We start from the raw sequence: 20,991 nt of genomic DNA, 5'->3' as shown, positions 1-20,991 counted from the left end.
GGCTCACGCTGGCTTATGTGGACATCTTAAGGCTAACACCTGAAGCTGGTTGCATCCCATAGCTGGGGCTGGTGTAGGATCTGCTGATCTGGTGTGCGGCAATACCTGCTGAGTGACCTTGGCTAGAACAGCCTGTATCTTGAGATCAGGGAATGCGGCTGGTTTTATATTACATCCATTTCTAAAGCACCCATCACTGTCGTATCTGGAAGCGCTTTCATAAATGTGCTTGGAAATGGAATACTCCCTAATGGCGTCTGACTCTCTGCTCCTCCTCCACAGCTTATTGGCAGAGGAGACTCACGCCGATTTTTCTCTCTCATGCTTCAGGCCTCCCTGGAGGAAGTAGACACAGAGTTAGCGCTGGTCCGAGAAGAGCTGCAGAAGGTTTGGGACATGCTGAAAACACGCGATACGGCGCTGGAAGAACAACACCTGGAGTTAGAATCGGCCAGGAGCCAGGTACCAAACTTGTCTGAACATCCTGCAGAGACATGCCGGGTTATTACACTATTATTTGATTCCAGGAGCACTTAGAGGCCCCAGCTGAGATCAAGGCCCTGTTGTGCTAGGCACTGTACCAACTCAGAGGATATGTCTACCGTGCAATCAGCAGGTGTGATTGCAGCATACCTGCGCTAGCTTGGATGGAGCCACTCACTAAAAATAGCAGTGTACCCTTGGCAGCATGGGTGATGGCACAGGCTGCCCTAGTTCTTAACTGATCAGGATTGTACACAGGCTGCAATTACACCTCCCAATTGCAGTGTAGACACAGCCAGAGTGAGACTTCCCCTGATCTAAAGAGCATCCAGTCAGAATAGACAAGCCAAAGGATGGCATGGGAAGGGAAGTGACTTGCACGTGGTCACTCCATTGACCAGCGTGGTCTCTCGAGTCCCAGGCCAATTCCCTGTCAGTGGAACCAGGCTGCCTCTCCCCTCAGACGGACTCATCTCAAAGCGGTGTGTGTTTCTGTGCCAGTATGTGTCCATTGGTTGGATCAGCTCCCTTAGTGGTTCCCCAGAGTTCACTGCACATGCCTGGCAGGTGGCTGGATTAGTCCCTGGCTGTTTCTGGAGATCTACCTCAACCCCAGTCTGAGCTGCCTACCCCCTTCTCTTGAACATCAGCAAATTAGATTGACCAGCAAAGAGCCCTCCCTACTCTGGTGTCAGGCAGGGGGTGACTCCCTGGGATAAGAATACAGCCCAGAACCAGCCATTGTACTGTCTGTGAATAAGGAACACCAGCGACAATATCAGAGGGCTTGTCTGGGCTAGCTGCTCATCTGGGGTAACTCAAATAGCCCTTGCGTAAGTAGCTAGCAGAGAGCAGGTGCGGCTGATGATGAACTAGGTGACTTCACTGAGTAATGCTAACCTGCATCCTCTGTCTATTGCCAGTACACTGAATGCAGCTCAGAGAAGCTGAGACTGGAACAACTTGTCGCCTCTCTGGAGCACCAGCTGGCGGAGAGGTACGGAGCTAGCAGGGATTCAGTCCTAGGGCAGTACTGAGCTCTGGGTGCTTCATATGCCGCCCCTACCAGGGAAACCCCAGGGGAGGCTGCGCTGTCTCCAGTGCATGGCACAACTCCCCCGCCATGTAACTTTAAAAGCTATGCGCCAGAATCCTCCCTGGTGTAACTCCGGAGACTCCAGTGGAGTTGCACTGGGAATGAGCCTGGCCCTGTGTCTGTGAATAGAACAGCCATTGACCAGCAATGTGATGAGGTGGTGAGTGCAAATCTAGTAGATCTGTCCCCTCTAACATGTCTCCAGGTAGACCAAAGCTCTGCTCCACTAGCCTTTGGGAAGTTCCCAGGGGACACACCACCCCCATGTGGAAAGTGGAGATGCACGTGGGAAAGAAACAGTTTATTGCTTTTCAGGGGGGCATTTCTGTGCCTCTGCCTGGCTGCTGTAGTCACCTCATTTATAGCAGCGGCAGCAGAGGAGGCCCAGTGCCAGAGATGGTGACGTACAGAGAGATCTGGGTCCAGCATTCTGGAAGAGGGGGGCAGTTTGGGTCGAGAGTTTTGGTTCAGACCCATCTCTAGCAAACGGTTGTCTCAGCTGCGTCGAACCCCGCTCCAGCCACCAGAGAGAGGGATTGCGCTAGTTATTAAAGGGAAACGTTCCTCTTGGGCATGTGCCAGAAACTTCCTAGATGCCGCAATGTGTGGCAGCCAGCATTGAGGCCAGGACAGCCTGCCCCACAGTCAGCCCTGGGAACGCCAAACATCAGGAGCATGAGAGGCACTCCTGGTTCAGGAGGCAAGTTCTCTCTAGACCCACCAGCCAAAAGCTGGAGCTGGGCCATATCCCTAAGGTGTTCACCAGCTGGGGTCAGCACAGCTGGATCCCGAGCCATCTGTAGTACAGTGATAACATAGGTAGCTGCGGATGAGTCACCTATCCAGGCCCAGGAGCCCATCCCGGGCCAGGAGAGTGGTTTGTTAAAAACCTAGTTATAAAGCAAGCCCTTCCACCATGGGGTGAAGGCTGCCACAGGCAGGTTCTGGCAGGCTCCCCACATGGAAGCCCTATGCTGGGAGAGCAACTGAGAGCCAGTGTGTCCCTGTAGAGCTTAACTGCTGCGCTGGGGTGGAGCTGGGCCCCAGGTCTTCCAGAGCAGAAGGGAACTGATGGGAGCCCTTGGAACTAGATTGATAGGGCCCCTTTCAGCCAGAAAAGCCAGACTGAGGGCTGGATGGCATGGAGCTACGGCCCCATGTTGGGAGTGGGATCGGCCAGGGAGAGGGGGAGGAGCAAACTAGGCTCTGCCACTTTGGGAGAGGATAGCGTCGGCCATGGCGCTAGCTCCTTGTACTGGCCTGGGTCATGCCGTGCAGTGGGGAAAACCATGGGAGACGGGCAGGGATGGGCTTTCCCTACAAGCTGCCCCTCATAATGAAGTGAGCTGTATTCTTTTGGATGAACACATCCGATGAAGTGAGCTGTAGCTCACAAAAGCTTATGCTCAAATAAATTGGTTAGTCTCTAAGGTGCCACTAGTACTCCTTTTCTTTTTGCAAATACAGACTAACACGGCTGCTACTCTGAAACCTCACAAAGTGTTATCCTGACTTTTCCATAAGGCTTCTCTCTCCACCCTTAGTGGGGGTGGGGCTCCCTAGGGATCTGCTAAAGGCCCTTATGTCTCTCCCCTGGCTCCAGGACACTTCAGCTTTCTCTGCTCCTGGGAGAGCTGCACCGCCAGGCCTCAGGCTGGACTACCTCTCCTGCATAATCCCTGTAGGTTTCCAAGGGGAGCACCAGTTCCACCCCTGTCCACCCATCCCTCCCCACACGCCCTGCCTGGGTTGAGGGACAGGGCAGGGATGCTGCTGCAAGGAGTGGCTGATGTTTTCCCATTGCTCATAGGACCTGTGCATGGAGAGTCCTTCTGTGCACTGATCTCTGGGGCACAATCTGACCCCGCGAGCACAGTCTCGTGGTGTGCTTCCTCGTCCTTCCTCGCTACCTACATAGTAGTCTGGGCCTGCATGTGCATGGGTTTATGTCACCCACCTCTGTTTAACAGGGAGCAGGTTGGTTACCAATGGGAGAAGCCCACCCCTTATAGCATCTTGAGCTCCCTGCTTGGGGCTCTGCTCAATGCTCTTGAGCCACGAAACCTTATGGGACCGTGTGGAGCTGCGACAAGAGCAGTATGAGTTACATGCGGCTGGAGCCTCTCAAGACCGGACAGACCTCCAGGCCCCTGGTTACAGACTCTGCAACATAAAAGATGGTGCAACAGTGGGTGGACCGGAGGGTGGAGGCTCTTCCAGAAAACAGGCAGTTTCACTAAAGCAGGGACTTGTGTCCACAGAGAACAGGCGTTGAGGCACCTTCGACAAGCAAGTGAGATGGAAAAAAACAAGCTGGAGATTCAAGCGTCTTCATTAGAGCTGAAGGTAACGCCTGAGAAAGCTGTGCGTCCGTGTCCCCCCTCCATGCAAGGGCACTCCAAGGAAAGGCTCATATGATTTTGTGTGGGGGGTGTCACTAAATTCGTACTGTGATCGTAACACAGATAGGGCCAGATCTTCCTTTCCAGCTCCATCTTACCCCATCTGCACAACAGCGTCACACTATGGCTAGGACTTTCCAGAGGACTCCGCGGCAGGTCGGATTTTCGAGTGCTTGGCCCCCACAGGTGGGGCCAGATTTCCAAAAGAATCCAGCAGCCAATGTGCACCCAAGAACACGTGGCTGATTCTGAACAGCACACTCGAGAAATCTGGTTATAACCTCAATCCTCTGGAACATTGTGGCCATTGCGTGAAGCTCTTGGGATGATCAGAGAGGACAGGGCTGGAGAGAACCTCTTGTGCCGGAAACTATCCTTTGTGCAGCTGCACAGGTGTGTCCTAGGCCTATGTCTCCTCTAGTCTGCCCCTATCTCCATGACATCCCTGGGCAAGTTAATCCAAATTGTCTAGCTGCCCTAATTTACATTTTCCCCTCACACGCTCCGGCTGCTACTACTTGTTCCATGGAGAGGATGGACAGGGGAGGATACCCAGGCAGGCTGGGGAGTGGTTGGCGGGGAGGATACTAGGAGAGGCTGGGGAGTGGTTGGTAGTGTGAAGCAAGAGAGCTAATTAGCACTGACGGTGGGTATGAAGCCCTGGAAATGCTCTCTGCACTCACCATCCCCTCCCAACATCTAGCAGGCTGGAGTGAATGCTGCCGATGAAGAGCAAGGATGATGTGTGATTTTATCGCGGGGGTCTGGATGGCTCAGGAGACTGAGGCTGAGATGTGGAGCCACCGGTTCAAATCCAGCCCCGCTCCTAGGGCTCTTAAAAGCTGGTGGCAGGTTGGCAGCCACCATGAAAGGAGATTGGGGTTTTGGCCTGGCTCCTAGGGGATGGAGGTGTCTGCATTTAAAACCGCACCCCCACAGCCGGCATTAGTGCAATCCCTGCTGGCAGTCGCAGCACAGAGGACAAGGATCAAATGGGCCACGGGGACTGAACTCCACACTCCTCCTTGTGGGGCTCCCACTAGGTCAAGAGAGAGGCACATTTGCAGTGTGGTGGAGGAAAGCTGGTGCGGCTGCTGCCTGTGCTATACCTATGGACAGAGGTCGTCGCTCTCCCATCCCAATAGGCTATGCTATCCCTTAGGCCAGAGCCTCTCTCCCACTGGAAATCCTGGACAGTCTGTGGTTGTCTCAGTGATTGGCCCATGCGCAGGTCACACATTTAAATGCTCCTGTCTGACCTCCCCTTTGCATCCTGACTAGCTGGCAGAAGTGGAGGTCCTGAGAGATGACGCCCACCGACGCCACCAGGCATCCGGCCCCACAGAAGTACAGAACTGGGGCCTCAGGCAGAGCCGTGACAGTCACTCCCAGGGAAAGTGCTCCCGGTGTGATGCCTTTCTGGCCCAGCTGAACAAGATGATTCAAAGTAAGGGCTTCTCCCTGTAAATAAAAGCTGCTCTGACTCACGGAGGTTAGGAGGCTCAGTTCATCAGCGTTTGCAGAGGGCCTGGAGATCCCTGATGGCAGGTGCTGGAGAATCACTAACTGGACTCTGAGTTCCTTCTTACACAAGTGTGGTGACTGTCACCTGCTGGTCCATTCTTTCTCCCTTCCCTACATGATCACCCTGAGTCTAATGTCCTCTGCTGGTTTGACTTGCTCAGCTGCTCTCTGCAGGGGCAGTGGTGGCATCTTGGTCCCTCCTGTTCTCTCCATTTGGCCCAACAGTGCAGTTTCCAGAGGACTGAAATACTTTGACTGAAGTCTTGGGCTTAATCTAGGGGGAGCTGGGTGAAATTCTCTGGCCTGGCCCATGCAGGAGGTCAGACTAGATGATAGCTCAGTGGTTTGAGCACTGGCCTGCTAAACCCAGGGTTGTGAGCTCAATCCTTGAGGGGGCCATTTAGGGATCTGGGGCAAAAATTGGGGGTTGGTCCTGCTTTGAGCAGGGGTTTGGACTAGATGACCTCCTGAGGTCCCTTCTAACCCTGATATTCTATGATCTGATGGTCCCTCCTGGCTGTTAATTCTATTGGCCCCCCGGACCTGAGCATGATGGTTAACAGGAAGGCTCTTTTTTTGGGGGGGTGGGGGGGTGGACAAGGCACTTGCTGGCTGAGGAGTGCTGGACTCAATGTTTGCAGCTGCTGCTATAACATTTTCCTCACCCCATCTCTCCTTCACTGTTTGCTTTGGCTCCAGGCTGTACAGAGAAAGGGGCTGTGCTGCAGGAGGACCAGGCCTTGACCTACTTGTGTGACCTGCAGGGGCTCCTCAAGGTGAGTGACAGTAGAGGCCCCCTGTGGGACAGCACAGCTCATGCAGGGGTTTTAACATCCCCTGAAGGAACTCCAGTCCATTTCTGGGTCCGTTTCTGTCCCGGTTCTGCCTCCAAAGGGCTCCCACCGGGAATGCAGGGTTGCCGGATGCTGCTGCAGGGATGTGGAGAGCTGCTCTGTGTGCCATCTCAGTTGTGACCCTCAAATCTGCACCATGTGTCTCACTGTAACAAAGTCGGAGAGTTAGGGGCATGTTCAACAACCCCAGTGCCCATCAGTGGCACCCTCTGGGCACAGAGACCTCAGACATAGCCTTGCCTAGGACTTTGTATCCAACCACCTAGCTGCTCCTTTAGTATTTTTAGTATGGTTGTGAGGTCCCATTGTGCTAGGCGCTGTACAGAGACTAGAAAACAGTCCCTGCCCTGAAGAGCTCACTTCAGTTTGCTTCCTCATTTCTTTTCCCGTTTACACAGAGGTGGAGGGCCCACAGTTCTCCTTCGGATCCATGGCACTGGTCTTAGAGTTCCAGCCCTTTTCTTTCCATCGTATTGTCAGTCTCCCATGCCCTTTCTTGCCATCCTCTTCCTCCCAGGCTTTCTTTGCTGTTCTTCTCCCGTTCCTATCACACGGCCAGCCCACCACAAACATGCACTTTCCAATCTATCTATCGCTCACAGTCCCAAGTTCATCTTCCCCCTAATTTCTTCCATGTGCACACTGTCTACCTGCCACCTGCCTGCCATCCTCCTCAGTATATTATTTTCTACTGCCTGTATCTTCTTTTCTCCCATCTCCGTAAGACCCATCGTTTCAAACCAGAGAGCAGGCAGGGACAAACACACACAGCGTACGCTTCTCATTTCAATTTGTGCCTTAATTGCTGATCCCACAGTACTCCTGCCACCCATGCACATTGCTCTTTTAATTCTCCAGCCCTCTCCCCAGTGGCACTAATGTAAGTAGGGGAATGGTTCCGCTATTGTGGGGAACTTTCCTGGCTTATACACTACGCTGGTGAAATGAGATAGCGAAAGGATGAGTCCTCACTCCCACTCCTTTTACCCAGAGACCTGCCTGACCTAGAGGGCTCCCCTTCCACACTCCTGTGTGGCAGAGTCCTCATAACCCCAACAAGGCTGGGCCCAGGATTCCTGGCAGGCTTTACCCCCAGTCTTATCATGATCACTTCGGGTAGAGGCTAAGGTGTCCCCACTCCGGGGTGCTCTCTCCGCACTGGACACTTTCCTGACCCACTGATCATTGCCTAGAGTTCAAAGCAAATACAATTTATTAAACAGCAATCAATTTTTAAAAAATAAGGAAAAAATGGGAAAGGTTAAAGGAAAACACATCACCCCGTTCTGCAGCACGGGGACATCACAACCAGCCGTGGCTGGAATGTCAGGGCAGTTCACAACCTGTTCCTCTCGTCCTAGGCCTCATGCCCAGGCCCTGGCTGTGCTGCAGGGATGCTGCGGGTTGGACGCTTGCTCTGGCAGGGGCCACACACCTTCAGGCTCTAGGTGGCAGGACCCTTCTTCCCAGCGTCAGCCCCCCGTCAGGGTTACGATCCCCCTCCAAGTCTGGCCAGCAGAGCCTCTTGGCTGGGGGCATCTCCCTGCACTGGGCCCACTGCCCAGCGTCCCCCTCGCTCTCCCCAGCTGCTCACCGCACCCAGCACCAGACTGCCTGAGCTCCAGCTCCAGCCCCACTCTGCCTCGACACCCCTAGAGCTTTGCCTCCTGGGCTGCTCCTCCGGCCCCTCAAGCTCCTGCTCTCTCCTTAGCTCTGCCCCTCTGGGCAGGCAGCTCCAGCTCACATGGAGGACAGGACGCCACACTCCCGACTCCCTTATTGGCCTCCATGTGTTGTCAATCAGGCTGACCTAGAGCATTGGCCTCTCTCCATTGGCCCTGGGGACTGTCAGTCTCAGGGTCTTGATTTCTTATCAGCCCTTCTCCTTTCTAAAAGGCCCCATTAAGTTCCAGTGAGGGGCCAGCAGTCCCCTTACACTCAGCGTACTTCCCAAGTACACAAATTCTTTCTTCCAATTCAGCTTCTCTCCTAAAACATCAACCAACAGCGCTTCTTCCACTGTCCCTGCTTGCATAACTCCAGTTCCCTCTGTGTTTCCCTTCAGACCATGGGCTTCAAACACAGATGCCTGCTCTGCTACTGTATTACCAAGCTAAAAGACAAGGCAGACAAAGAGAAATAGACCCATTGTTGCCCTGTCTCCCATGAGACCTATCTCCCCTCTGGTTGGAGTAAATGCTGCAAATTAACCTCCACACCCCCTTGAGTTGGTCCTAAACAAACCAACATTTTACTGGCTATGGTCCAGAAACAGAGAGAAAAGCAGAGAGGCTGGGTAGTGGTTAGAGCACCAGCCTGGGGCTTGGGGGACATGAGTACATTTCTGCCCTCTGCCTCAGTCTCCCTGTGGGACCATGGGCAAGTCACTTAGGGCCAGTTTTCCAGAAGGATCTAGGTGCCCGATGCAGCTAGGTGCCCAGTGGGATTTTCAAAAGCCTATTGGCATTGTTAGGTGCCTAAATCCCTTTGAAAACCTGCCCTTAATTTCTCTAGTCCAGCTCTCCAAAGGGAGTTAGGTGCCTAAATACCTTTGAGGATCTGGGCCTTTGAGCCTCAGCTACCCATCTGTATAATGGGGTTGGTAGCTCTGTGCTGCCCCCCAGGGGTGTGTGAGGATAATACATGAAGGCTCTGGAGGCACTCAGTTCCTGTGGTGCGGGGAGCCAGGTGAGTCCTAAGACAGTTAGATATAACAGCAAGACATACAAACACCATGGACTGCATCACTCAACTGGCCCTAAACGTGGTAACAAAGCACCACAGGGCACATCCCTTATCAGAATGTCGCTCAGTCAGGTTGCTCCTGGCCAGCTCGCAAAGTTGCACCCTCTTTAGGACACCTGCTCCCCAGCCTCAGCCTGGGTCAGTCTTGCCTACTGCTTAGCCCATGAGATATCCAGATGTAGGAATGCTCCAGGCTGTAAAGGCACAACCTGCCTTTCTGGGCCTCAGTTCCCCATGGGTACAACATAGCTAATGCCACTCCTTTTCTCCTGCACTTTAGCTGGCTGGTCTGTAACATCTTTGGGCCAGGGACCAGTTCTAGTACGGTGCCAGGCACAATGGGGCTCTGATTGCGCATGGAGCATCTCAGCGGAACCATGATACAATAGTCATTAAGTTAGTAACACCATAGTGATGGGACAGTTCTGAGACCTTCTTGGAGATCTAGAGAAACTGCCCTTTCCAGGGAGACATGGGACAGCCCCTAATGGGCTAAGCTCTGACCACTAATCCATTCAGAATCCCTGCATTGTAGATGGTTCGGCTTCCCTGAACAGTCTCCAGGGTGCCTTTTTGACCCCTCCACCCACTGGGACGAGGAGATGGAACTGAAATAGAACAGAGCGAGAGATCCGAGTCCATTCATCGCTCCGCCCTGCTCATGTGGGTCTGTTTCTCCGCAGAGGCTGAGTCACTGCGCGGCCGACCAAGTCACAAGGAGCCCCCAGGAAAAGAGCCAAACCCTGGAACAGCAGCATCGGCTGGTGACCGAGCAGGTAACAAGCCATGCATTCGGCTTTGTCTCGGGCTCTCTGACTCATCATAGTCTTTATACTTCTCTGAAGCGGGCAGGTGGTCTCCGAGGCAAGGGAACCATCACAGGCAGAATTCTGCTGTCAGAGCAGCTGTGTGAGCATGGGCTCTGGCATGTGGCTGCGTGAACATGTTCACATTGAGGGGAGGTAGCCAAAAGCCCTGACTGAAGTTGCATGAGGCATTTGAGATTACAGGGATGGATGGAATATCCCAGCTAGCTGGAGCAAGGCACAGGAAGGCAGGGGTGGCTACAAGGAGCTTGGGAAAGTGTGGGGGTATCCCAAGGACCCAGAATGGATGGAAAGTAGAACAAGCTTCCTAGTTACTGTCCAGAGCTTCTTGCACCTGGAGATTTAGGCCAGTGCCAGTGGGGGCTCATAGAGCCCCTGAAATTCACTCTCTGCTGCTCCAACAGCTCAGGGGCTTGTTCAGACAGAGGCAGCAGCTGCAGTCAGGGCACAGGAAGCTGTCGAGAGACCAGAAGGACAAGTGCTCAGTGGAGCAATGGGTGAAGAAATCTCAAGTGGTAAGAACTGCCTACCCCTGTCCCCGCCCCACATTAGTCCAGCTCCATGCAGCCCATCTTCACACCCAGGAGGCGACTGCAGTAAGGCTGGTGCTGGTTTGGGGTGTTGGGACACAGGCAGCAATTGGGAATGTGGGAGTCGGTTGACTCTGAAGGGCTGTCAGGTATGAGTCACGAACCCAGCAGGTACTCCTGGTATCTGCCATGAACCCAGCAGGTACTCCTGGTATCTGCCATGAACCCAGCAGGTACTCCTGGTATCTGCCATGAACCCAGCAGGTACTCCTGGTATCTGCCATGAACCCACTATCGTCTTTGGTCTCATGTGGTTTCTACAGAACACAAGAGGAGCCATCAAGCCGCACGGGAAACCTCCGCAGGAGCTAAAAGAAAAGCAGCAGCCTATGCCAGGAGATCTGGGCTTCTCCAACAGCACCGATGAAGCGCAGAGCCTCAGGCTGCAACTGCAAGAGAAAACAGAAATGGTATGGCCCTGCCCTGCCCCAGGGAACGCACCACAGCTCAAGGGCAAGCCCGGTACTGAGTGGGGAGCTGTAGATCTGGCTCTCCTGAGGCAGCATCAAGCTGGCCAGAGGCTGCAAATCAGTTTGAGCATCAGTGCAAACTCCTCCTCTGCCATCCACCTTTATGGAAGGATCCCCAGGCCCATGTGCTGCAAGAGCCCATCATGCTCTGTGCATCCTACTCCACACCGTTATCCCTCTGTATCAGATTCTCTGTCTGCCTCTTATGGAATCTGCCATTTTCATGGCCTCCCGCTAAAATATGTAGATGTGCAAGGGGCCATCCAGGCAGCATACCCACCGCACGGTTTCTAACAGAGCTGCTCTGCATTGTTTCCAGATTTCAGCCATGGCCTCTGAGATCCAGGGACTGCAGCAAAAGAACGAACACCTGATGAAAGGTAGGGTGGCGGCATTGCCACGGCACCAGACTGCTGCTTGCAGCTGTACTGCAGGGCAGCGGGAATGGGGTGCTGGGCCAGCGGAGACCGAGGTAGGCTGCTCATTTAAAAACAAACAGTAAAAAGTGAAAGCTCAAGGCCTTTCTGCAGACTAGGGCCTGATCCTGGGAGATGCCGAGTGCTCTCAATCCCACCTGGTTTTAATGGGAATTGAGGTCGCTCAGAACTAGATCCTCAAAGATGTTTAAGGGCCTAACTCCCATTGAAATCCATGAGAGTTAGGAGCCTAAATATCTTTGAGGATCTGGGCCCCAACGCCTACATGAAGAGAGACAATCTCTCTCCAGATTGAGGCCTATGTTAGGAATCACCATGTCTCTGAACAATCCAACAATCCTCCATGTCTAGGATCCTACATCTAGTTTCTGGATGCGTCAGAGGAAGGCAGAACAGCCTCCAGGGCACACAGCGCAAGCACAATATCATGCCATGACGGGAAGGCATGTTTGAGCTGGGATGTTAATAGCCTTTGATATTTTTACCCTAACATACGTGACCTCAGCTGCTGCTATTTTATAGACTAGATTTCAGCATTTACCCAGCCGTTTGCCTTAGTAACATCCTGTGGCAGTGAGTTCTGCAGCTTAATGCATATTCTGCAATTTCAACCTTACCTTTGGCAGCTGTAACTGGTTTGCTTTATAATTCCATTGAGTTTCCCGCTCCCTTTCCTGCTCTTTGATTGGAAGAGGTGACTGGGGGTCTCTGCTTGACCATTCATGGTGTTCCACTGGGAGAGCACAGTCCATCCTTGCGAGAACCCATGACTGCAGCGGAATTGCAGCAGGAGTTAGTCCCAGTGGTCTAGCACTCCTTGCTGAGGCCGTTGAAAGGAACTGCCGCCTAGAGCTTTGCAGTGGAATTGATCATCTGATGCCCGGTGACAATCTCCTTCCTCTTCTCCTAACAGCGAAACTGCGGTTTCAGCAGCAAATCCAGGACATCCGCAGCCTCCAGCAGCAGCGACAGGAAAGGAGCGCCTCAGACCTGCTGGTTCCTAGGCTCTCCAGCCGGCAGGAGCTGGAGTTGGGGCTGAGCCAGTGGAGTGAAGGCTCTGCACCTCCGTCTGGCGGTGATCCCCATGCTTCCTCCCTCTGCCCCCTACACAGCAGAGCAGCTCTGTACCTAGCCAAGCTGCCTGAGGCAGGAGACGAGCTGCGTTGCTTCAGTTCTGAAAGCAGTGGCAGTCAGTCCCACAGGTCCCAGGCAGGGTCACAACCACCAGTGCTACCACTGAGCAAGCTCCCTGCTGATCCTGTGACCGGGAAGCTGCCTCCCCCTTCCACGCTGCCCCTCCCAGCCTCCAATTCCGCATCTGGCAAATCCTCCCCTGAGGCCCGCTCCTCCCCAGTGAGCCCCCGGAGTCAGCCTGGCAGCCAAGAGTCCTCGTACACTCCCAAGGGAGCAGTGCTGCTCTCGCCGAGACCCTTTCGGGCACAACGACTGGGCTCGCCCTTTAAATTCAGAATGAGCCCGGAGCCCCCAGGGGAAAGCTGTGGCAGCTGAAGCACCCTATCCGTTGAGGTCAGACTAGATGATCACAACGGCCCCCTTCTGGCCTTGGAATCTATGAATCCTGCATGGCTGGGTACACGTGGCTTTGAATGATCTGCTCTGTGCCCTCTCCTTATCTTCTGAGCTGTTTGCCGTAGAGCCTGGCTGGTAAATGAATGAACATAGCATGTTCTCTTGGAACTGGCTGTTTCCCCCTCGCAGCGGGGAAGGGTGGTCTCCTGACCCTTTGGGTTGGAATTCAGATTGGGGGCATTACAGGGGAGGGGCTGTTCTTGCACTAGTTGGGCAACTAAGTCCAACAGTCCTCAGTGCCCCGCACACCTGGGCCTCCTGGAGCAGGGAGCCACCAGCGTGGTCTGTGAGCAGCAAATGGTTCGATGTACGCTACAGGTTCTTCCCCTGCCCTCCTTGCCTGAGCATCTGAGCACCTGCAGCTCATGCGTTAAGGGATTTGACTCACTTTTGCCATGCATAGTTCATGCTTTCGCTCGTCTTCTCCCCAGGGGAAGAACTGTGTGCTGTGGAGTGTTGGAAAACATACCCCCTGCTCTGTGTTTATATGGGCAAGGGCCGGTCAGAGGGGTGCGCCTGGCACCTAGACCATGAGGTGGGGAGGGTTGTGACGGTCCTTAGGTTCATCCCACAGTCTGAGGCTGGCCCCCAAGACAGCTCTGCCTCCTGCACAGCCGAGCTTTACCCTGAAGTTAGGAAGTGCCTTGGTGCCACAGGAGCAGAGCCCAACCAGGTCCCAGCCCAGAGCTTTAGGTGATCTTCTACATAGGCTAGGCCTCTTCTATTCCCCTGAGATGGGAAGCTTGCTTTTCCTTCCCTGGACAGCTCAACCTCCAGAGGGAGAGGAGGCTATAGATAGAGTACCCCAAGCTATGCAGGCTCAGCTGCTGCATTGAGGAACAGGCAGCAGAGCGGGCCCATGTAGCTCACTGCCTCCAGTTCCCTTCTCCCTAGCAGCCCTGCCTTCAGAGCCATCAGGCAATGATCACTCGGTGGGCCCCCTTTTGCATTGTAAGCAAGATCTCCCCTACTGCTCACTGCTGTGCTGCCATAGCCCTTCCAAAGCACCAGAAGACTTGGTGGAGGGGGCAGGTTCCCCACTGGCAGTGTTTGGGTTTCCCGGGGAGGTGGGTTTCAGTGGTGGGCAGCTAAGGATTGTCATCATAGTCACAGATGGATTTGATTTTTGTGAAGGCCTGATGCCCTCTAGAGCAGGCCTTGATCCTCTCCCCCAGCCCTCCATGCAGCCCTGTGCTTGCTGTGAAATCCCCTTGGCATCGGGCACCGATCGCTGTCCCTGCAGCTGATTTCTGGGGTGGGAGCAAATCCCCACCCTCATTATTCTGCTTCCTGTGTGGATAACGTGTCTGTCTTCCATAAAGGACTGGAATGTGCTCTGCTGCCTCAGACTGTTCTTCTGCTGCGCCCCCAGGGACGGGAGGCTGGGCATCAAGGCTGACTGGAAGATGGCCAAGAAGCTAATAGCAAGGAAGCCTTTTTACTTGAGTCGGGCAGGAGTTCTAGATCTAGGGGGAGGAGAGCCAGGTTCTAGTTCAGCCCATTGCTGTACTAAGGGTGCAAGTAGGCTTCCCAGTGTTTGGCGTATGAGGAGGGGGGGGTTGGCTTCCTTTTCCAGATGAGGACACGCTGCCGATGAACATCTCACAGTTTAGTGCCCTGTGATTCGCTCACTGTTAGGGGTTGATCCTGCCACCCGTCACCGCCGCATCTCAGCCCCTTTGGTGTAAAATCAACAGCAACTGGAAGGAAATTAAACACCTTGTTCCTCCTCAGCTTCAATATCGCCCACATTCTGCCCTTCTCACGAGGTCGCCAACATGGGCCTGTGTCAGGCAGGCCAGATGTGGCACAAGGACACCATCTCCACCGGCCCAGGGACCATGGCCGTTTGAACCTGCACAGCGACGGCAGAGCTGGAACGCCCACGCCGCGCACAGGCCACAGGAGTTAAAGGCGACTCATAATAATAGAGGGCCTATGACACACAGGTGAGCAGTTCTAAACCCAGTAAGGAGAGAGCAATGCTGCAGCTACACAACAGCAGTTCCTCCGTGTGTACATACACACCTACAGTCTATGTACATGTACAACAAGCCAGATTATTTAACAGCACCATTCACCACCGAGATTTGGGAGTTTAATAACAAAAGCCCAAGGAAACCCCCTTAATATTGTTCTGACATCAATACAGTCGCATGGCAGGAAATGACATCATGGAGGCAGTGATACACTTTCAGAACAAATTCCTTTTATTTATTTAAAGGGGAAAAGTGGATGGAAAACACAAAGGTTTGAGCCAGCAACCAGCTGTGGGGCTGCAGGCCTGGGCCCTGCATGATAGTGATGGCTCCCTTCCCAATGATGTCACTTCCTGTCTGGCATCTTGGGAGCCTAACAAGCCTCTATGGAAAGCTGCTGTGTTTTAAAAATAAGTTTCCAGGCTAGTACCTTCTCATGTCCCTGGGAGGGTGTATTATTCATTGACTGGGGACTGTGTTAAGTATCCGACTGCTATGGTTGCAGCTTGGTTTGATAAGAGGACATGAATGAAGAGATGCTGAGGTGATGGGTTGGCCTTTGGAATAGGCATAAAATTACAACTGCATTTGGCAGTAACAGCCCAGCAAGCTGCAGCTGCTCTATGCCAAGCTGGCACTGCCAGCATTACCTCAGTGTTGTATCGGAAGGGGACCACGGCTTAATAAGGGATTCCCTCTGAAGATTCAGTGACATCAGCGGAATCACAGGAAGATGGGCTCTCCTGGATCCACCTGCAGAAGCTCGTCCCTGCAACCTTCCTTTTTTCACGTTGTAGCCCGGCCCTCCAGCAGCAGCTCTGAACTCCAGAACTGTAGTTCCAAGTAAAGTGGGGAGGATTATGCACCAGAGGGATGCATCCAAGGGCAGGTCCAAGGTGAGATGTGCAAGAGTTCGACACTCCATTTTGAAACAATGAGGTGGGAGAACGGGATGGAATCTTGTATTTTATGCAGGAAGTTGGGGATAGGCAAAATGGCCTTCCAGCCCTTCTGTGACCTCTTCCCTGCCCATGCTCAGGGCAGATGAGTTCCTCCTTCACAGGGACCCCACAGATCAGTGCTCTACACAGTACAGCTAGCTTGGGCTTTCTTACACAGAGATCTAGAAATCAAGGCTGACATTTCATCCACGTGTGGTCCGGCCATTCCCTATGAGTGGACTGGAACAGACTGGAGGTTGCTCTGACTGTAGCACTGATTGTACCTATTACGCTGCACAGAATTCACATAAATGCAGCAGGGGCCACATCCAGCCCAAAGGAGGTGTAATTCTACTGACTTCATAAGAGCATCAAGCATGGGGTAAGTGGTCATCATAACTACAGTGAAGTCAATGAAGTTGTGCCTGGTTATCCTCAGGCTGGATGTGGGTCAGGGCCTCCAAGACTGTCTTAAATTTGATCACAGGTTACTGTCTTGGTTTGGGGAGAGGGGACAACAAGCTTTGTTGGTGTGCCAGCCTGGAATCCTGAGCAAGCCTGGAACATGTGAAGCTTGCTCCTTCCATCTGTCAATGCTCTTTCCTCTCCTCTCCACGCTCTGACTTCCCTCTGCTCCCTTCCCTGTCTCATGTCCCTGTGCCCATCTCCTGCCCTCCTTTTGATGCTACTGCTGCCAGTGCTCCTTTCCCCTGGGCCAATGTCCCAACAGCAGCCAGGAGCTGACAGTGGGGCTCTTTCCCTTTAATTTCAGATATATGCTCTCTATCAAAGATACTTAACAAGGAAAGTCTCTGGCTTTGCTTCGAGTTCCTTGCTGCTCCAAGTCTTGGTGGCCTCGAGGCCATCCAGGGCAGCACAGAACAGACTCGCACCACGTAGGAGACGAGACTTCTGACATGACTGCAGTTCTTAACCCAGCTGCACAGCCAGCAGGAATCACCCGCTCGTGCATTGGCACTGACTTCCCCATCCTGCTCCGACTGAGGAGCTCCAATGAGACACCTGCCGACTGGCCGTAGGGAACGTCAAGGGGAGAGACTGAAAGCATTCGGCTGAATCACATGCCACCGTGCAGATTCCATGTGCCCTCGGCGGCACATCTCCTTCCAGTGGAGCAGCCCTGCCTCTGGGACGTGGGGTCCAATCAGCACTCTGCCCAGGGTACAGCTGCGCGTATAGAGACGAGTCTTTGGGGAGGAAGGGGAAAGGCAGCATGAGGCAGGGAGGAGTCAATGGGAGAAGCAGCCAGAAGGCTCGGCAAACAACCCTTCCCCTGGAAATGCCATCGCATTCCGACAGCCCCTTGCAGACAGCAAATAGTCCCAGCATCTCCTCCACAAATACCACCTGTGCCAACACCCCCCATAGTCCCTTCCAAATGCCACCATGTGCCAACCCCCTACAAGTGCCAGCTGCCTTGACAAATCCCTTAACATTCCACTGAGGAGCCAACCTTACCACACCAAAAACACTTCCCTGGGGCACTGAGTGCCTACTGGTACCAATCCCCCTGAAAATGCTCCTGAGCATGAACCCGCCCTAACAAACCACCCGGCTCCAACAAACCTCCCTGCATATGTCACCACCCATTTGCCAGCCTGCCCCTACAAATGCCCCACTATCACCTGCCTGCTCTGGAATTGGTGCCTGCACTGATAAATACCCGCCCCCGCCCCCTTTATGCCCTGCAGCATGCTAATACACCATCTGATACACACTGGTCCCCACTCCCACTCCTGTCCCTCCGACCTGCATGATGGTGAACTCCAGGCACAGCTGCTGCTCCTGGATGTCTCCTTCAGGGATGCTGAAGAGGAAGGGCATGTTCCACACAGGGTTGTAGCCGGCTATGGACTTGGTCTCCTTCGTGTCCATGACTCGCCCATTGTGGTAAAGGTGAATGACAACGTAATGGTCTGGGAATGGAATTGGAGAATAAGGAGACTGCCGACAGCGCGGGATCTGCTGTGAACAGACACAGATTTGTTCTTGGACGCAGTGAGGCTCAGGAGGAGGTAAGTTGGGGCATCTGAATAGGTGTGTCCCGTCTCCCAGAAGCTCTGTGTCAGACCCTGTGGATCTATCAGGATAGAATGGAGAGAGCTTTGAAGCACTGGACACTCCCATCAGTGCTGGTCAGAGGGCCCCGGGCCTCGGAAGGTCATTTAAACAACAGAAGGCCTCTGAGCCAACTACTCTCTTCACTAGCGGCCTGCAACATTGGCCTGGCTAGAGGATTCACAGCCCTTGGGCTTGGGAAAGTGGGATGCAAAGAAGGGTTAGAACAAAGGGGCAGAGAGGACCCGTGCCTGCCAATAAGGGGGTGGGGGAGAGGGAGGGCAGCCGGCTTCAGCAGTGTTACTGAGCATGCTCAGTATAAGCCAAGGAGCAAAGGGGGGGGGGCACATGTCACCTCATGCCCGCCCCCCCGCCATGTGTCACCTCTGCGAGGGAAATTGGAAATCCCACAACTGTGATTTCCCCCCCATTCTGGATCCCTCACTTTAGCCCACATCTCCCCTGTACCGAAAATATCTTCATTTTAACCATGGTCCCAGGGGTGTCACCATGGGCATGCTCCTCATAGTGTTAAGTGTGTGCTGTACGGGACATTGGGTGAGGGGCTGATAGGGCCTATAGCAGAGATGCCCGGACTCCATGGTCCAACTAGTCTCTAACTGAGAGGGGCATGTGCCATAGCAGATCCTGGGGACTTTTAAATGATTGGTCCCTCCAAAGTCCTTCCTGCTGCCAAGACCTATTGAACCTGGTCTGCCCCTCAGCCTTTTAGAGGGGTTCCCTTTGCACCTCCCTACCTGGTGCCCCTGGCATGCGGGTGAGCCGACCCAGATTCTCTGCCTTGCGGACCAGCACCTTGATACGATTGGCCAGAGCCTGGTACTGGAGGAGAATGAAGAGCTGGCCCAGAGACGTGGATTGGGAGCACGCAGCGCCATAGCTCATGTCCTGGGTGCTGAGACACTGAAACAACATGGACAGCAGGGGACAATGAAATACCTTCCAATCTCACCTCCTCCCCCCAGCCTCCACGGCACCTAGCAGCCACCGAGCCAGAAACAAAGGTCAGGCCCATCCAGGAGCTTCAGGATGGCAAGTCCTTCACGTTCTTACCACAGCCAAAGGATTCCCCACCCGCTTTCCCCTATCACATATGCCCTCCTGCCCAGCTGCTCTCCTTCCAGCTAAGGCGGACTTAGCTTCACCTTGAGCTAAAGGAGGAACTCTTTGGACCTGCGGCCCCTACAGGTTGCATGATCAGACATGAGCTGGCCTAGTATCCCATCTAGCAGAGGGAAGTGGTGATACACCCAGTCCTCACTTGTCCCTCAAGGGGAATTCCACTGAATGACAGAGAGGTTCTGTAATGAAAAAGTCCTTCCCTTGCATCCTTACGGGTGGACCTTTAAGTCTCTGGGGCCCTGGAGACCTCAGCCAGCACTATCCCCACTGGGTGCTAGTAGTTCAGTGACCCAGTCCTGACCTTTTTGAGTTTGGTTTTGGTGGTTGACAGCTCCCGGGTGTAGCTGGAGGCCACCTCGGGGTTCCAAGTAACCTGAGCACATGGGAACATCACTTCCCCGACGAAGGAGTCCCTGAAGCTGTGAAACTCCTTCATGTAGACAGCAAAGCGCAGGGTGAAGCCCCTCAGCTCCTCCAGGTGGTAGCGGCCGAACTGGAACTGCTCTCGGAACTCGGGGTTGAGGCTCTTCCTGCGCACGGCCGTGCGGTGGGGCTCGATGAACTTGGGGAGCAGGTACACCTTGACGTAAGAGTCCCGGCTGCTCCGAAAGCCCTTGGGCAGGTGGGACACGCTGATCACCGTCACAATGAGTGTGGCCTCGGGCTGGGAATAGAACAGGATGAAGTGGAGCTGGGGCCGCTGCTTGCGGCCAGCGCTGGAGAGCCTCCCTGGCATGGTGGATGCCTGGCGGACGCTGGCTCCCAGAACGGGAAGAGTCAGCAGGCTGCTCTCGTCAGTCTCCCCAGAGATGGTGAACCGGCGCTCCCAGCCTGGCTCTGTCTTGGAGAACAGGTCAAGCTTCTGGGAGAAAGGGATGCTGGGTAAAGAGGCCCTCCCACACAACATGTTCCGTGGCGGGCTGCCAGCCCTAGGAGAACCCTGCGAGTCATTCCCTGCACATTCCAGCACCTCTCCCTCTAACTCCACGTACTGTTGCTGGATGGGCACGGCGGTGGTCTGGGAAGGCAGAGCAGGCCCCAGCTCCACCAGGGTGTGTGTCGGTACCTGCTCTTTCCTGTCGCTCTGGTTGTGCCTCTCGCTTCGACGCCAGCACATGGCACAGCTCAGGAGAAGGCAGAAGCACAGAAGAGCCAGCCCCACTCCGAGGAGCACCTGCAAATACACTGAATGGAGCAGAGAGGAATTACAGCATGAGCATATGAAAGGGGCTGCAGGTAGCAGAGCTCCTGCATGAGCAGAGGCATTTGGCAGAAGGTGACTAGCCAGTGGGTGGGAAATGTGATTAAGATGTAGCAGTTTGCACCTGTGTTCTACAGCGATGGGCCTATTACAAATGCCATAGCTAGACTGATTGGGCAGGTACCTCCCTCAGCTCTTCAGAAATCAGCAGTTCACATCACTACGCCAAGGATGAAGTGATCAGAATCATCCTTTATAATAATAATACCCAGCTCTTTCCAAAGGAGGTCAGCACCAGGATCACCATTTTACAGATTGGTCAACTGAGGCACAGGGTGGTGAAGAGCCCAAAGTCACCCAGCAAACCAGTGTCAGAGCCAGGTATAATGATCTTAAGATCTATCACACACACACACACCCCAGAACAGTCAGAGCCAGCGGTCCAACTCTGTGCTGTTACTAAACCAAACCTGTCAGCCCCTCTCCCATCACCGCACAGGACGTGCCTGGAAAGATTAGTGCGTAATGGTGAGCGATAGAGGAAGGAGCGGGGTCAGAGAGCTGTGCTGGGGGCATCAGCATCTGCAGTGCTCCATTCTCTCCAAGCACCATTCCCGAGCAGAGCTGGAC

General features: G+C 54.0%; 2 protein-coding genes across 8 annotated transcripts in view; one reads left to right on the top strand and one right to left on the bottom strand.

Annotated features, from left to right (window-relative positions):
• The window catches only part of LOC140918559 (uncharacterized), a 39,002-nt gene extending 24,650 nt beyond the window's left edge, over window positions 1–14,352 (top strand). For all 7 annotated transcript variants that reach the window (XM_073363270.1, XM_073363273.1, XM_073363271.1 and 4 more), the window contains 9 exons: window positions 331–462; window positions 1,407–1,480; window positions 3,841–3,925; window positions 5,263–5,428; window positions 6,205–6,281; window positions 9,788–9,880; window positions 10,785–10,931; window positions 11,311–11,371; window positions 12,342–14,352. In XM_073363270.1, coding sequence (XP_073219371.1) covers window positions 331–462; window positions 1,407–1,480; window positions 3,841–3,925; window positions 5,263–5,428; window positions 6,205–6,281; window positions 9,788–9,880; window positions 10,785–10,931; window positions 11,311–11,371; window positions 12,342–12,937 — 1,431 coding nt within the window. In that variant the 3' untranslated portion in view covers window positions 12,938–14,352. The remainder of the gene's footprint in view (window positions 1–330; window positions 463–1,406; window positions 1,481–3,840; window positions 3,926–5,262; window positions 5,429–6,204; window positions 6,282–9,787; window positions 9,881–10,784; window positions 10,932–11,310; window positions 11,372–12,341) is intronic.
• An 891-nt stretch (window positions 14,353–15,243) lies between these two features.
• On the bottom strand, window positions 15,244–20,342 carry LOC140918558 (synaptotagmin-5). The gene is made up of 4 exons (XM_073363268.2): window positions 19,462–20,342; window positions 18,776–18,941; window positions 17,709–17,875; window positions 15,244–17,146 (listed from the first exon to the last, which is right to left on the bottom strand). Exons 1-4 carry the CDS (start codon window positions 20,275–20,277, stop codon window positions 16,985–16,987), a joined length of 1,311 nt encoding a protein of 436 aa, XP_073219369.1. The 5' UTR covers window positions 20,278–20,342; the 3' UTR covers window positions 15,244–16,984.
• Window positions 20,343–20,991: the final 649 nt, after the last annotated feature.

Source organism: Lepidochelys kempii, chromosome 10, assembly GCF_965140285.1.
Source record: "Lepidochelys kempii isolate rLepKem1 chromosome 10, rLepKem1.hap1, whole genome shotgun sequence".
In the NCBI taxonomy this organism is placed as follows: Eukaryota; Metazoa; Chordata; order Testudines; family Cheloniidae; genus Lepidochelys; species Lepidochelys kempii.
Note: the sequence above shows the minus strand (reverse complement) of the source record. Positions and strands in the feature narration are given on the sequence as shown.